General features: G+C 31.5%; 1 protein-coding gene and 1 long non-coding RNA gene across 3 annotated transcripts; one reads left to right on the top strand and one right to left on the bottom strand.

The window, feature by feature from the left end:
* Positions 1-1,854: 1,854 nt before the first annotated feature.
* LOC110662073 (eukaryotic translation initiation factor 5A) lies at positions 1,855-4,952 on the top strand. The gene is made up of 5 exons (XM_021820944.2): positions 1,855-2,107; positions 3,289-3,411; positions 3,563-3,619; positions 4,325-4,399; positions 4,549-4,952. Exons 1-5 carry the CDS (start codon positions 1,985-1,987, stop codon positions 4,651-4,653), a joined length of 483 nt encoding a protein of 160 aa, XP_021676636.1. The 5' UTR covers positions 1,855-1,984; the 3' UTR covers positions 4,654-4,952.
* Positions 4,953-5,993: 1,041 nt separating this feature from the next.
* On the bottom strand, positions 5,994-10,534 carry LOC110668089 (uncharacterized). 2 transcript variants are annotated; one of them, XR_002497461.2, is made up of 3 exons: positions 10,293-10,531; positions 6,859-6,965; positions 5,994-6,273 (listed from the first exon to the last, which is right to left on the bottom strand). It is a non-coding gene; the product is annotated as an uncharacterized LOC110668089 (long non-coding RNA). The 2 variants fall into 2 exon arrangements; XR_002497460.2 differs by lacking the exon at positions 5,994-6,273 and having other exon boundaries at positions 6,599-6,965; positions 10,293-10,534.
* Between the last annotated feature and the right edge of the window lie 1,891 nt (positions 10,535-12,425).

Genomic DNA, 12,425 nt, shown 5'->3' with positions numbered 1-12,425 from the left:
TTACTTAGATGTGTGTACTTATATAATAAATCTTATACGTATATATATCTGAAAAAAAAAAAAAAAAGACAAGGCGGAGAGAAGACAAAATCTCAAAAAGCTGTTCTTTTGATGGTTGCAGCAGGATGTTAATTTAATAGCTAATATATTTATGGTGTGGCAATGGTTGGATTTAGTTTTCAACTTATTAATTTCATATATAATCAATGGGCTAAAATAATTTAGCCAATGAGGATTTTTTTTTTTGTCTACACTAAGTGTACTTTTTTGAATTCTCTTTTTTTCATTAAAAAATATATTATTGATTGATTTAATTTTTAATTGAATTAAAAAAATTATTAAAATTATATTCTTTAATATAATAGAATTTGAGTTTAAGCTTGGAATCTATCTAATCAATGAAATTAAACTTTTTTTTAATAATAATGTATTAATTTTCACCGCAGTCCACTTAAATTTTAATGCTAGTCCTATAGAAAATTTCACTTAATAAATTATAAACAAAATAGTAATGTTCAAGGTGGAAAACTTAAAGTTTAATATTTTAAGATAAAGATTATATATTAAGCTCCATAAAGTTCATCTATGAAGAAAAAAATTAAAAATATTAAAATCACATATTTTAGGTGAAATTAATTCGAATTTTCATATATTATATGGTAAAGTAGTGATTATTTATTTATTTATTTAAAGGCATAGATGCCGCTTCTTAAAATAGAGGATATGAGGCACTTAGTGGAATAACACTTTTAGAAATTTTGACCAAGAAAGTAAAAACTTTATGAAGACTATGGAAAGGATAAAGGCACAAGTCCATACAAAATTTTAATATTAAAGAAATAAAATTCATTAATTTAATTATTTAAATTTCATATTATAATCAAGGTAAAATATACAATTTTTATTTATGAAAATATTTTATATTAAAATTTAAAATTAAAATATGATTAAATTTTAAATTTAGAAAATGAAACACAATTTAATTTAAGATATTATAAACTAAAATATAAGAAAAGTTTATAATTAGTTTGATGATAAATTTGAAATTTTAATATTATTAATTTTAAAATAACAAAAATTAAATGCCAGAGTAATTTTATAAGCCTCTCAATTAGTTGATATCTTTAAATAAACTAATTAAAACTTCATTTTGCATTAAACACTCATAATATAGTAAAATGAAGTTCTAACCAATTTATTTAAAGAAATAAGGCTAAGTTTGATAAAAAATAATATATTATAATATAATTAATTATGTAATATGATTAAAATTTTAATATAATATAATTATTATTATATTTTTATATTTATTTATAAATTAAAAATATAAATAATTTAATATGATAATATTTTAATTTTAATATTTAATTTATATATAATATTAATAATAAGTAATATTAGTTACAGTTATTAATAGTTAAGTGATAACAGGGCTCAGTGGTAATGGTAATAAAAATAAAATAATAATAATTAAGTGATGATGGTGATAAAATGAGATAGTGTTGATAATAATGGTCAATTAACAGTAAATGTGATAGTGACAAAGTAGTGATAGCAGTATAAGTGGTGATTGCAGTGATAACGATAATAAAAGTGAGTGATAATAGTAATGGTCGTGATAATAGAACGGAGATGATGAATGAATAGTAATTTTAGTGATGTTAATAATAAATAAAAAATTAAAATAAATAATTATGATTATATTTATTTTTATTTTTATATATAATAATTATTATTATATTAAATATACAGTGCTAGCAAATAATATTTAATAAATTAAGAATTATTAATTTTTTATATAAATATAAAAGGCTAAACCCTAGGCATGAATGAACGGGCGAGATGAATGATGTTATTAACCATGGTTAGGGAAGACGATGATGATCCTCTGATTCTCAAGGCTTTTGCATAAAGAGGACTTGAGCGCATTAAACAAGTCACCTCTTCCATTTCTCAGATTTCAAACCCACCCTAGGAAATAACTATGTCGGACGAGGAACACCACTTCGAGTCCAAGGCCGATGCTGGAGCCTCCAAGACTTATCCTCAACAAGCTGGTACCATCCGCAAGAATGGTTACATCGTTATCAAGAATCGTCCCTGCAAGGTTTGGTTTTTTTTTTTTAATTTATTTTTTTATTTTGCATCTGCAAATGTGTTGTTTTTAACAGATCTCTTATGGGTTTATTCTGATTCTCTGTTTTCTATAGTTTAATGCCTCAAAAAAAAAAAAAAAGGTTGTAAGGTCTGTGTGGAGTTTGTTTTTACCTCTTCTAGATTGCTGGGTAAATCTATAATTTCGTGGGTCTAAGAGAAAAGTTGTGGTTGGGGTTGATGCTGTATCCTGAGATGTATTATTCTATAGCTATAGATAACATTTTGGATCTCCTATTGTAATTTTGTATCAGGACATCAGATTCTGAAATTAGCAGCTTAAAATCCCAGTTTTGAGCTTCACTTGGTCCACTTGTGTGATGCCTTTCATCAGTATTTGTTGATTTTGGGTTTTTTTTTATTATTTTCTTAAATAGCTGTTGTTGCATTAGAGAGTCCTAACATCTGTGTTTCGTGGTTTCGCATTAGTGAACTGACCAAATGACATGGATATATTATCATGGTTAATGTACTTTTGGTAAGTGTTTGGCATTATTTACCCTTCTGGATGTCCTTGTTGGCATCTATCACAAAGCACAACCATGTGTCATGTTGGATGGAGGTGTGAAATTGTAGCCCTGTGGAAACTTCCATACAATGGGAACTATCTCACTCATGTGTCATTATGCATTTACTTTTTATGTGTACATACTCCACTTCGGCATCTCATAAAGAATTGTGAAAGTCAATCAATGATAAAGTTTGTTTACTTGAAAAATGTCAGAGCCAAATGTCTAAATTAAAGAAACATTTTAGATGGTCAGGTTGGTCCACATGATGGCACAGTAACCATGAGATGCCGTTTATAATGTAAGCCAAAAACTAGATTCCAGGCCCAGTTGTACTAATTTGGGAAGCCAGTGCTGCTCAAGTATTAAATAATTTCTATCAACTATCCATTTTACTGCTTTTTCGTAGTCCAAGATTCTAACATTAATCATATCAATCTTACTTGGAGACCAATAACTAATAAGTGCTAGGGGTTCAGTTTGGAGTGGGTAATAGTTTTGTAGAAGAATGATAATGGAAGATGTGACAGCTTGTAGAAACCTCCATACTGTAGTGGTGTCAAATTTTGAATTTTTATGATGCACAACCTTTAATATTTATGCCTTCTACTCCCATTGAAAACAGGTTGTGGAGGTTTCAACATCAAAGACAGGGAAACATGGTCATGCTAAGTGCCACTTCGTTGGAATTGATATATTCAATGCAAAAAAACTTGAAGATATTGTTCCTTCATCCCACAATTGTGATGTAATACAAATATACTAGTGTCTGCTTATTCTGCTTCTTATATATATATATATATATATATATATATATATATTTTTTTTTTTTTAAGTTTTCAGTACTGATTACTTGGCTGATTGGTTTTGTATTTCTATTGATTTATTGTGCTTCACAGGTTCCTCATGTTAATCGTACTGATTATCAGCTGATTGATATCTCTGAAGATGGCTTTGTAAGTTTGTTTAGTTGTATAGTTTCAAATGACTGTTTGATGGAATACTGTTTCTTTTTTTTTTTTTTAGTTGATTGTTTGTTTGCTAATTTATTGGGACAAAATGATTACTTTTTTCCACCACACATCAGAAAGTAACAAAATGATCAATTTGACAAGTAGTTCATTTATCACCTTAACATATTTTCTTTATTATGATTGTTCCTCCTATAAATGTTCCTTTTTACTATGTGAACTTTTAATATGGATACTTTTGACTTCACAAACTTCTCTGTAATTGGTTCTCCTTGTAAAAGAAGTGGGGAGTTCTTAAATTTAACTGTTGAGTGTGCAAGTATATGGATCTCAAAGTAATGTTTTTTAAATTTATCTGAAACTCTGAACAGAAATGTTAAGAAGGAGAACACTTGTTTTCAATCATTGCAACTCTAAAACCAGGTGGAATAGAAGGAAAAAAAAAAAAAAAACATATAGCTAACGCTAACTGGCTTGGGATTGAGGCTAAGTTGAGTTCTCATGCAAATTAGATTTTGCTTTATTTTTATAAAGTTCAAGGAACACTAACAAAATGGCCACAAGGGACCATTTTTAAAAGAAAAAAATTTTCTATTGGTAGTTGCATTGTTGGTTGAGTTGAGTTGCATTGTTAAATCTAGTACTTCTAAACATAGTTATCTTAATTAATTGTGATTCAATGACCTTTAGGTGAGTCTTCTGACTGAAAATGGAAACACCAAAGATGATCTGAGGCTTCCCACCGATGAAAATCTGCTCAGCCAGGTACCGCACATGCATGACCTTCTCCGGTGCTTGCTTAGATGCCTTTTTACTTGAGCGGCACAATTTTTTGTGTAGTTTATCTTTACCTCTACACAAGTGTGTTGGTTCTGCTCTCCAAAAACTGAATTTATGGTATTCTGTGTTTATAGATTAAAGATGGGTTTGCAGAGGGAAAAGACCTTGTGGTGACTGTCATGTCTGCAATGGGAGAGGAGCAGATCTGTGCCCTGAAGGACATTGGTCCTAAAAATTAAACATGATGCTATAGCATTAGCTGTAGCTGATGGTGAAATACAGTCTTTATGTTTGCTAACAAGGGAAGGAATTTTTATCTATTATGAACATGCACAACAAACTTTTATTAAGAAGGTATTTTAGCTGTATAATCAAGACTAATAAGATTTGTAATGGAGGTGGGGAAGGGAACAGAAGCTGCTCATTTCCTGATGGAAGGAACTTTGTGTTTCTGTAGGATGGAATATATAAAAATATATCTGTTTTCTATATTTTATGGTACTTTGAGATAAATAAAGGTATGTGTCAAGTCTGCCTACATATGCTCCGTGGATAAATGTTCTCTCTAAAAGAGTGCTGATGTTTATAATTATTATTACTTGATAGAGATGTCTTATGCTAAGATTCAATATAGCAAAGCAAACTAAATTATGCACATCGTGTGGTGAGAGTGTGCGTGAGTGGGTTATATAGGATCAAGGATTTTGTTAAAATTGTCATGGTTTGCGCACTGGTCTAGTTCTGTCCCTGATTCGTGTGCATGTATTCTTCACCTTCGACAGAGAAAAAAAGAACAGTTTGAGTGAAAACAAAGGAGAGGTGAGAGTTCACGGGGTGATCTTGGTTGAGGTCGGCGAGTGAGTCGGGTGTGTCCAGGGATTAATCCTTCAAGACGTCATATCGTGTGGTGAGGTTTGTGAGTGAGTTGACAGTGCTCAGGAGTTGATTTCTCGGGATCTCACATCGTGTGGTAAGAGTGTGCGTGAGCGGGTTATATAGGACAAAAAATTATTAAAATTATCATGGTTTTAACAGCAATTTAGTTGTCTTTAATCTGTGTTGGTGCATTCATGTGGAATGGTGTCACTAAGCAATTTAGTTTTGTCTTTAATCTGTGTTCGTGTATTCATGTGGAATGGTGTCACTAAACTGATGATTTAGAGCTCATTTTGGCCCAACTAGTTGTTTGTGTTTCTTGTGTATCATTTTTATTACACATTTTTAAGTGGGATGATTTTTTTCTAGCGTTGAAATTGGATAGGAGATCTTGTTTAGGGTGAGTAGAATTTGATTTAAATCGATCAAATCAATAAAATTAAAATTTCAGTTTGGTTTATTAAACAATTTGGTTTTAATTTTTGAAAATTTTGGTTCAGTTAGGCAAACAATTTTCAGTTAACCAATCGAATTGATATATACCTTTTTACACATGTCTAAAGATAGAGGTGTATACTGGTGTAGTTGTTTGAGACTTTTACACTTTATTAGCCTAGGGTTAACGTCCAAGCGATGCTTTTCATTCTTTTTTTTTTTTTTTTTCCCTCCCTTTTAGTACTTTTGACTACAACCATTTATTTAAAATAATAAAATTTGAAGCGTTAAAGTCGTCATAGCTCCTTATACTTCAGCAGATTATCCACTTCCAATATGTTTCCTCCTTTCATTCCCTTACCACTAACATCATGGTCAAAATTATGAAATCACCTTCTTGCCCCAAGCTCTCTGCTGTCTCACAGTGGGCTTCTCTTTGCAACATGTGAAGTCTTGGGCTTCCACTAGAGATCATGCAATGTGTTTTGAGCGTACAGCATGGAAGATCTTGCTAGGGGAGCATTTGGTTGGTTTGATTTGAAATCGAACTGAACACAAAAAACCAAAATACTGAATCGCTTAAAAAAGTGGACCAAATCAAACCAATCACCTAAAAATAATTGAACCGAACAAAACTGAAAAATAATAGTTTGGTTTAGTTCTGTTGCATTAAACTGAAATTATTGGAAAATTACAAAATAACATGTTTTCATCTAAGAAACAACAATTTATTAACAATAATCCTAAAACTATTTACAAAAAGCTTGCTTTTAAATATTAATAATACATAAAAATCTATTAAAAAAAACATAACATATAAATCCATAAGTCCATAAAATTATAAATCCATACTACATAAAATATGCCATGAAATTATAAATCCAAATTCTAAACTGCATAAAAGTCCATACAAACGGCAAACATCACTTCATAAACTAATAAAAGTCTACACACATAACACATTTTGCCATTCCTATATAAAAGTCCACACATTAAAACACCATACAGTACACACAGGTTAAGAGCAGTCCATAATGGATTAAAATCCAATGCGAAATAAGGTTCATGAAGGATTAAAATCCATGCAAAACACAAAATCACAAGAGGTCAAAAGCAGTCCAACAATTCCATACCCATTTGAAACTTGCACAAAGTAGATAAAAATGACCAAGTCATCATCCAAGAAAAAATTTTAAAAAGCACAAACTAGCAGTCCAACAATTCCATGCCCATTTGAAACCTGCACAAAGTAGACAAAAATGACCAAGTCATCATCCAAGAAAAAATTTTAAAAAGCACAAACTAAAACCAGACATAAAGCAATACTAAATATTCAACAATTAAACTTACATCTAATAGTTAGGGGTAAGGGTAGAACTTGATCCTGCTAAACCATGGGTAATTCCAACAAATGATAGCACTGAAAATTGAAGTGTTCTAGAAAATGGAAACTCTATATCCAATGAAAATATGAAACAATAAAATTGAAATATTAGATGAATTAATTCCACACCCTCTTCAAGCTTTTTAAGTTCCTCTAAATCTTCCTCGATACTTATTGGTCTATTTGACGAACGAAGCCAATCTTGTGCACATATCAAGCCCTCCACAATTTTAGGAGTCAAAGAACTGCTAAAGGCATCAAGCACTCTCTCATCGATACTAAAAGCACTCTCTAAAGCAATTGTTAAAACTGAAGCAACCAATATGTCGCTTGCCATTTTTCCTAGTATAGGAAATCTCTTAGAATTAATCTTCCACCATTTAAGGACATTAAAATCTTCCTTGTCCTCTTGAATAGCCTCACTCAGATACACTTCCAATTCTGTTTTTGAATCTACACCGCCAAGAGCCTCCAACTTTTGCTTCTTGTAGTGATGTTTCAAAAAGAATTTTGGCTTAAGACTTACAAAAGAGTTTATAACACCACTTGAGATCTATGAACTATTATCACTTGATTGCTCAACATTAGGTTGATACTTTCTTTTATACTCATTAAACAATTCACTCATTAATGTTTTTACCTTTTGGAACAACTCTACACCCTTTTCCTTACCATACATTTAGCAAAAGGAATACTCTGTATACTCAAATTTATCACGAGGGTCAAAGAATAATAGCAAAATAAATAAGTTTATTCATTTTATCTACATCCCCCTAATACTTATGAAATTTGACCCTCATTCTTTCACCCTAAAGAGTTCACCTCAATATCATTACTACCCATCCACTAGTTCAATATAAAAGCCAGGTCACTTATCTCACTGAAAAATATGTTAGATGTGACATAACGGAAACCTGAAATACGCAAAGTCAACTCATAAAAATGAGACAACATATTAGCTATTTTCCTAACTTGAGACCAATCATAAAAATCAGGCATCCCATTCTCTCTAATGTCAAGCTTGAACATAGTTTCTTATGACTCATACCTCTCAAATGCCCTTTCATATTTTTGAGCTATATTCAACAATAAGTAAGTTGAATTCCACCTAGTAGGCACATCCAAACACAAAGAAGTCTTGCCATCAATTTTTTTCATATTTAACACACTCTTTAAATTTTTTAATCTAGCTAGAGAACTCCTAATGTATCTTACTACATTCCTAATCTTCTTCACTGACTCACTAACATCTTTCAATCCATCCATGACAACCAAATTAATGATACGTGTCATACATCTCATATGAAGGTAAGTAGAATTAGCAACATTAACACCCCAATTTGCAAGCTTCTTTTTCAAATAAGAGATAGCTACATCATTTGAACTTGCATTGTCAACTGTAATAGTGAATAATATCTTATCTAAACCCCATTCTAGCAAGCAAGTTTCAATTGAACTACCGATGGCACCACTTTTATGATTAGAAATAGGACAAAAATTAATAATTCTCTTGTGCAACTTCCAATCATTATCAATAAATTGAGCAATGATACACGTATAATTTATTAATTGCAATGATGTCCATGTATCCATATTAAAACTCACCCTTTGACAATTCCTCTTGAGAAAAGACTTCAATGTTATCCTCTCCTCAACAAACATTTGATAACAATCCCGTGAAATAATCCAGGGGTGGGGGGGGGGGGGGGTGGTTGTTGGAGGGGAGTATCCTAAACTTAGGACATATAGCTTTCATGAAGCTTCTAAATCCCTCACCATCAACAAATCTAAAAGATAATTCATTAATTATAATCATTTAAACAAGAGCCTCCCTAATTACATCTTCATTGTATTTCCAACTAGTAAGTGTGCCTACATCCCCTAAAACTTCATCAAATGAATTTGGTTGCAAAGCTACTTGTGTTTGCTTAGTCTCAATGGCATGTGGGTGCTTTTTGCATGCATTCATGTGATTCCTACGTGTAATTGTTCCATTTTTGTTTGGATCACAATAAAATTCTCTCCTATAATAATTACACGTGCCTTCAATTTTGCCATAAGTATTTGTGAACTTGGTGAAGTGATCCCAAACTGGAGACCTTGGCCTAATTGGCTTTTGCTTCACAACCTCTTTTGATTTTGACTTAAATGTATCTCTAGCTTCAGCTTCTTTTTAATTAGAATCAACAGTATTTTTAGTTGTTGGATCTTCTTGCCCACTAGAAGAATCCATTTGGAGCTATTAAAAGAGTAAAGGGTAAAAAGAGAAAACCACTACAAAATCGAATAAATGCAGCAATAAAATCAATAAATGCTCTTGAGAACTTAGAAATTCCATTATAGTATATATGTTCCTAGCTTTTTGACAAGATAACTAATGCTAATTTCTAAAACCCCATTGTTGTTTTAGCTGATGCATACCATAAATTTAATAGACTAGATAGTAAAATTACCATCCATTTCACTTGCTATATGATAAATATAGTAATTAGCATACAATATCATATTAAGCCCTACAAATAGATGGAAACACCTTAAAAACTTCAATCCTCCTAATCTTATATGCCATAACAACATCCAGGCAAGATGACACTAAACCGAAAACACTGACATGTAAAGTATTAGTATCCAGATAATTCCATTGAAATTCAAGATGTATGCACTATAGGAGCATACAAATCATAAGTAACTAGAATGTTAAAATAAGACATGACAGTATTATAACTAGAAAAATTAAAAATAGAAAAAACTAGACACAAAATTTTAAGAAAATGTGAATATCCAATCTCATATGATTTTGGAGAAAGAAATAGTCATAAGAATCAAACACCTAAATAGTTAAACTTAATGTATTGTAAGTTTAATATATATTTAAACATATAAAGCATTTCACACAAACTCAAAAATCTAGAGACATTTAATACCTTTGTAGTCATTTAAATTCATCAAAAAGCCAAAAATAAAAACTAAAATAATAAAGAAATCCAGCAGGCCATGGCTGCTTAGAGAATGGTGGTGAGACAGGCTGTTTTTGAAGGCTAGTAAAGGTGATTCAGTAAGGCCAAAAATCTTTAGTCCACACTCCATAAACTGTTCAAACTGATACCCATTTCAACAATTACAAAACTTAATATTCAAAGTTCAAACAAGAGAGAAGAGACTAGAGAAGAAAGGAAGGCTTACTGGGCTGTGCTGGCTTCAAATGGACTTCCAAGGGACAACTGTAGGCCAATGACAATGACAACTAACAAGGACAGCAACACAAGGTAGAGATTAGAGAGGAATAAAAAGAGAGAAGAGAGGAGAGAAGGGAGGCGAGGCACATTGGTAGTTGGCAGCACAAGGAAATAGACGAAAGGATTTTGGCTTTTAGGGATTTTACAATTTAGGGGCTTCTATTGCAGACTGAATGTTTTTAGGGAATTTTTATTCTCTGGGCTTGAATGGACAACTAGACAAAGGCGAATGCCTTATGACTTATGCATTCTAGGCTGAAAATCATTTGTCTTATTTGGTATTCTGTTTATTCAGTTTTAACTAATAAAAACAATGAATCGAATTGAAAACTAAATATTCTAAAACTCCTTAATCGAACCGCACCTATAGAATCAAAAAATTGAACCAATTAAACCGAAATGGCTTGGTTTGATTTTATTTTTTGGTTTAGACTGAAAACTATTCAGGCTTAGATCTTATAGCCATTAAGGATTGCAAAGTCATTTGCTGCAAATCGTTGATTTTTTTTTTAAATTGAGAAAACATGGAAGATTTGTGCTATTATTTATTGTTTGGGTGCATGGTTAGAGGAATACAGTGTTGGATAGTATGAAAGCTCTGTTAGCATCTTTATTATATTATGGAAAGAAATAAAAATAGAATTCTTATTTTGGATCTGTGAACTTTTTTATTTTGATAAAATATTGAAATATAAATTTAGAAGCCTAACAATACAATAGAAACATGAGCAAAGGAACAAAACAATAAAAAAAAAAATGACATTTTAATTTAGTTTGCCATGTAAATCTAGGAATCAAACAAAATTGGTTCATTTTGGTTTAATTTGATTTTTTTTCCCTAAAATCAGTTTAGCTCAGTTCATATTTTTAATAATTTTAGTTATTTTAGTTTGGTTGGTTAGGTTTGATTTTGAATCGAATTGACCGAATGCTTAGCTCTAATCTTACTGAGAGTTGATGATATACTGTTTGGATATTGAGGAGCATCATGAGGGCAACATGGCCAAACCAATTCCTATGTTCAAAGGAGCAATCATGAAAGCTAGGGCCAAGGCATTGCAAAGACTAATTCAAGCACATATTGATTAAGTATTGCAGCCCAACATGCAAGGAATTTAAGAGGAGCATAAGTGTGGCGTGTTGATGCAATTCGGTATTCAAAGTGAACCGAACCATGGTCCAGCAAAGTAAACTGAGCCAAGGTCCAAACCAAGTGAACCAAACTGAATCTCTTACATCCCAAAGAGATTCCAATTCTGTCCATTCAGCAGCTTTGCACCTTGAGAGCTTTATCCAAGTTGCAAAGGAAATTGGGAGAGTCTCTTGTCCAAGATATAAAGGAAAAAGCAACATTGTCATTTTCAGCTATAAGATAAAAGAAACTTTTATGATCAGATTTCAAAATTCAGATTTGGTTCAAACTTGTAAATGTGGTTTTTACCTAAAATGGGGGTGAATGTATTTTATCCAACACTTGGAGAAACTCTTGGATAAAGACTCCAAGTGTTGGCTGAACCATGGGCAGTCTGTAACATCCTCACTTTAGCTAATCCGTACGTTCTACTATTCCGGTGACCAATGTCAGTCAGGGCAGCTAGAATATTTGGAATCATAATAAGACTAAAGTGAGGAGTTATAAATAAACCAAATAATGATAAGAAAAATTAAGGAAAATTTTTAGAAATGAAATGCACTAAGGTTAAATGAGCCGTAGCCCCAGTGATGAGTGACCCTAATGGGAAGTGACGGCGAAGGCTGTTAGTAACCCTAGACCCGGGGAAAACTTCATGAAATAATTTTTGGGACCTCAGGGAAGGATTATTGGGGTTTCAATGACAATAAAATACTAAGAAAACACAAGGAAAATTTAATCAATTGGTACACATAATTTTAGCTCGTTAAGCCAAACGGAGGGTATTTTGGTCATTTCGTCTTTAGAGATGATTTTTGACCAACTTATCCAATTAAGTATATAAATTATATAATATCAAATATGAATAAACATTGCTAAAAATGAAATTAAAAGTGAGTAGTAAAGAGAAGAAAAGAAATAAAGATAATATTGATTTATTAGGTAAGT

The sequence above is a fragment of the Hevea brasiliensis genome, chromosome 17 (genome assembly GCF_030052815.1).
Source record: "Hevea brasiliensis isolate MT/VB/25A 57/8 chromosome 17, ASM3005281v1, whole genome shotgun sequence".
Lineage (NCBI taxonomy): Eukaryota > Viridiplantae > Streptophyta > Magnoliopsida > Malpighiales > Euphorbiaceae > Hevea > Hevea brasiliensis.
This window is presented reverse-complemented; position numbering and strand designations above follow the sequence as displayed.

Excerpts from the sequence above, each read along its gene's own strand:
- LOC110662073 (XM_021820944.2), top strand. The coding sequence starts at position 1,985 with ATGTCGGACGAGGAACACCACTTCGAGTCCAAGGCCGATGCTGGAGCC. Across the intron at positions 2,108-3,288 it reads TCAAGAATCGTCCCTGCAAG|GTTGTGGAGGTTTCAACATC; the intron begins GTTTGGTTTTTT and ends CATTGAAAACAG. Across the intron at positions 4,400-4,548 it reads ATGAAAATCTGCTCAGCCAG|ATTAAAGATGGGTTTGCAGA; the intron begins GTACCGCACATG and ends CTGTGTTTATAG.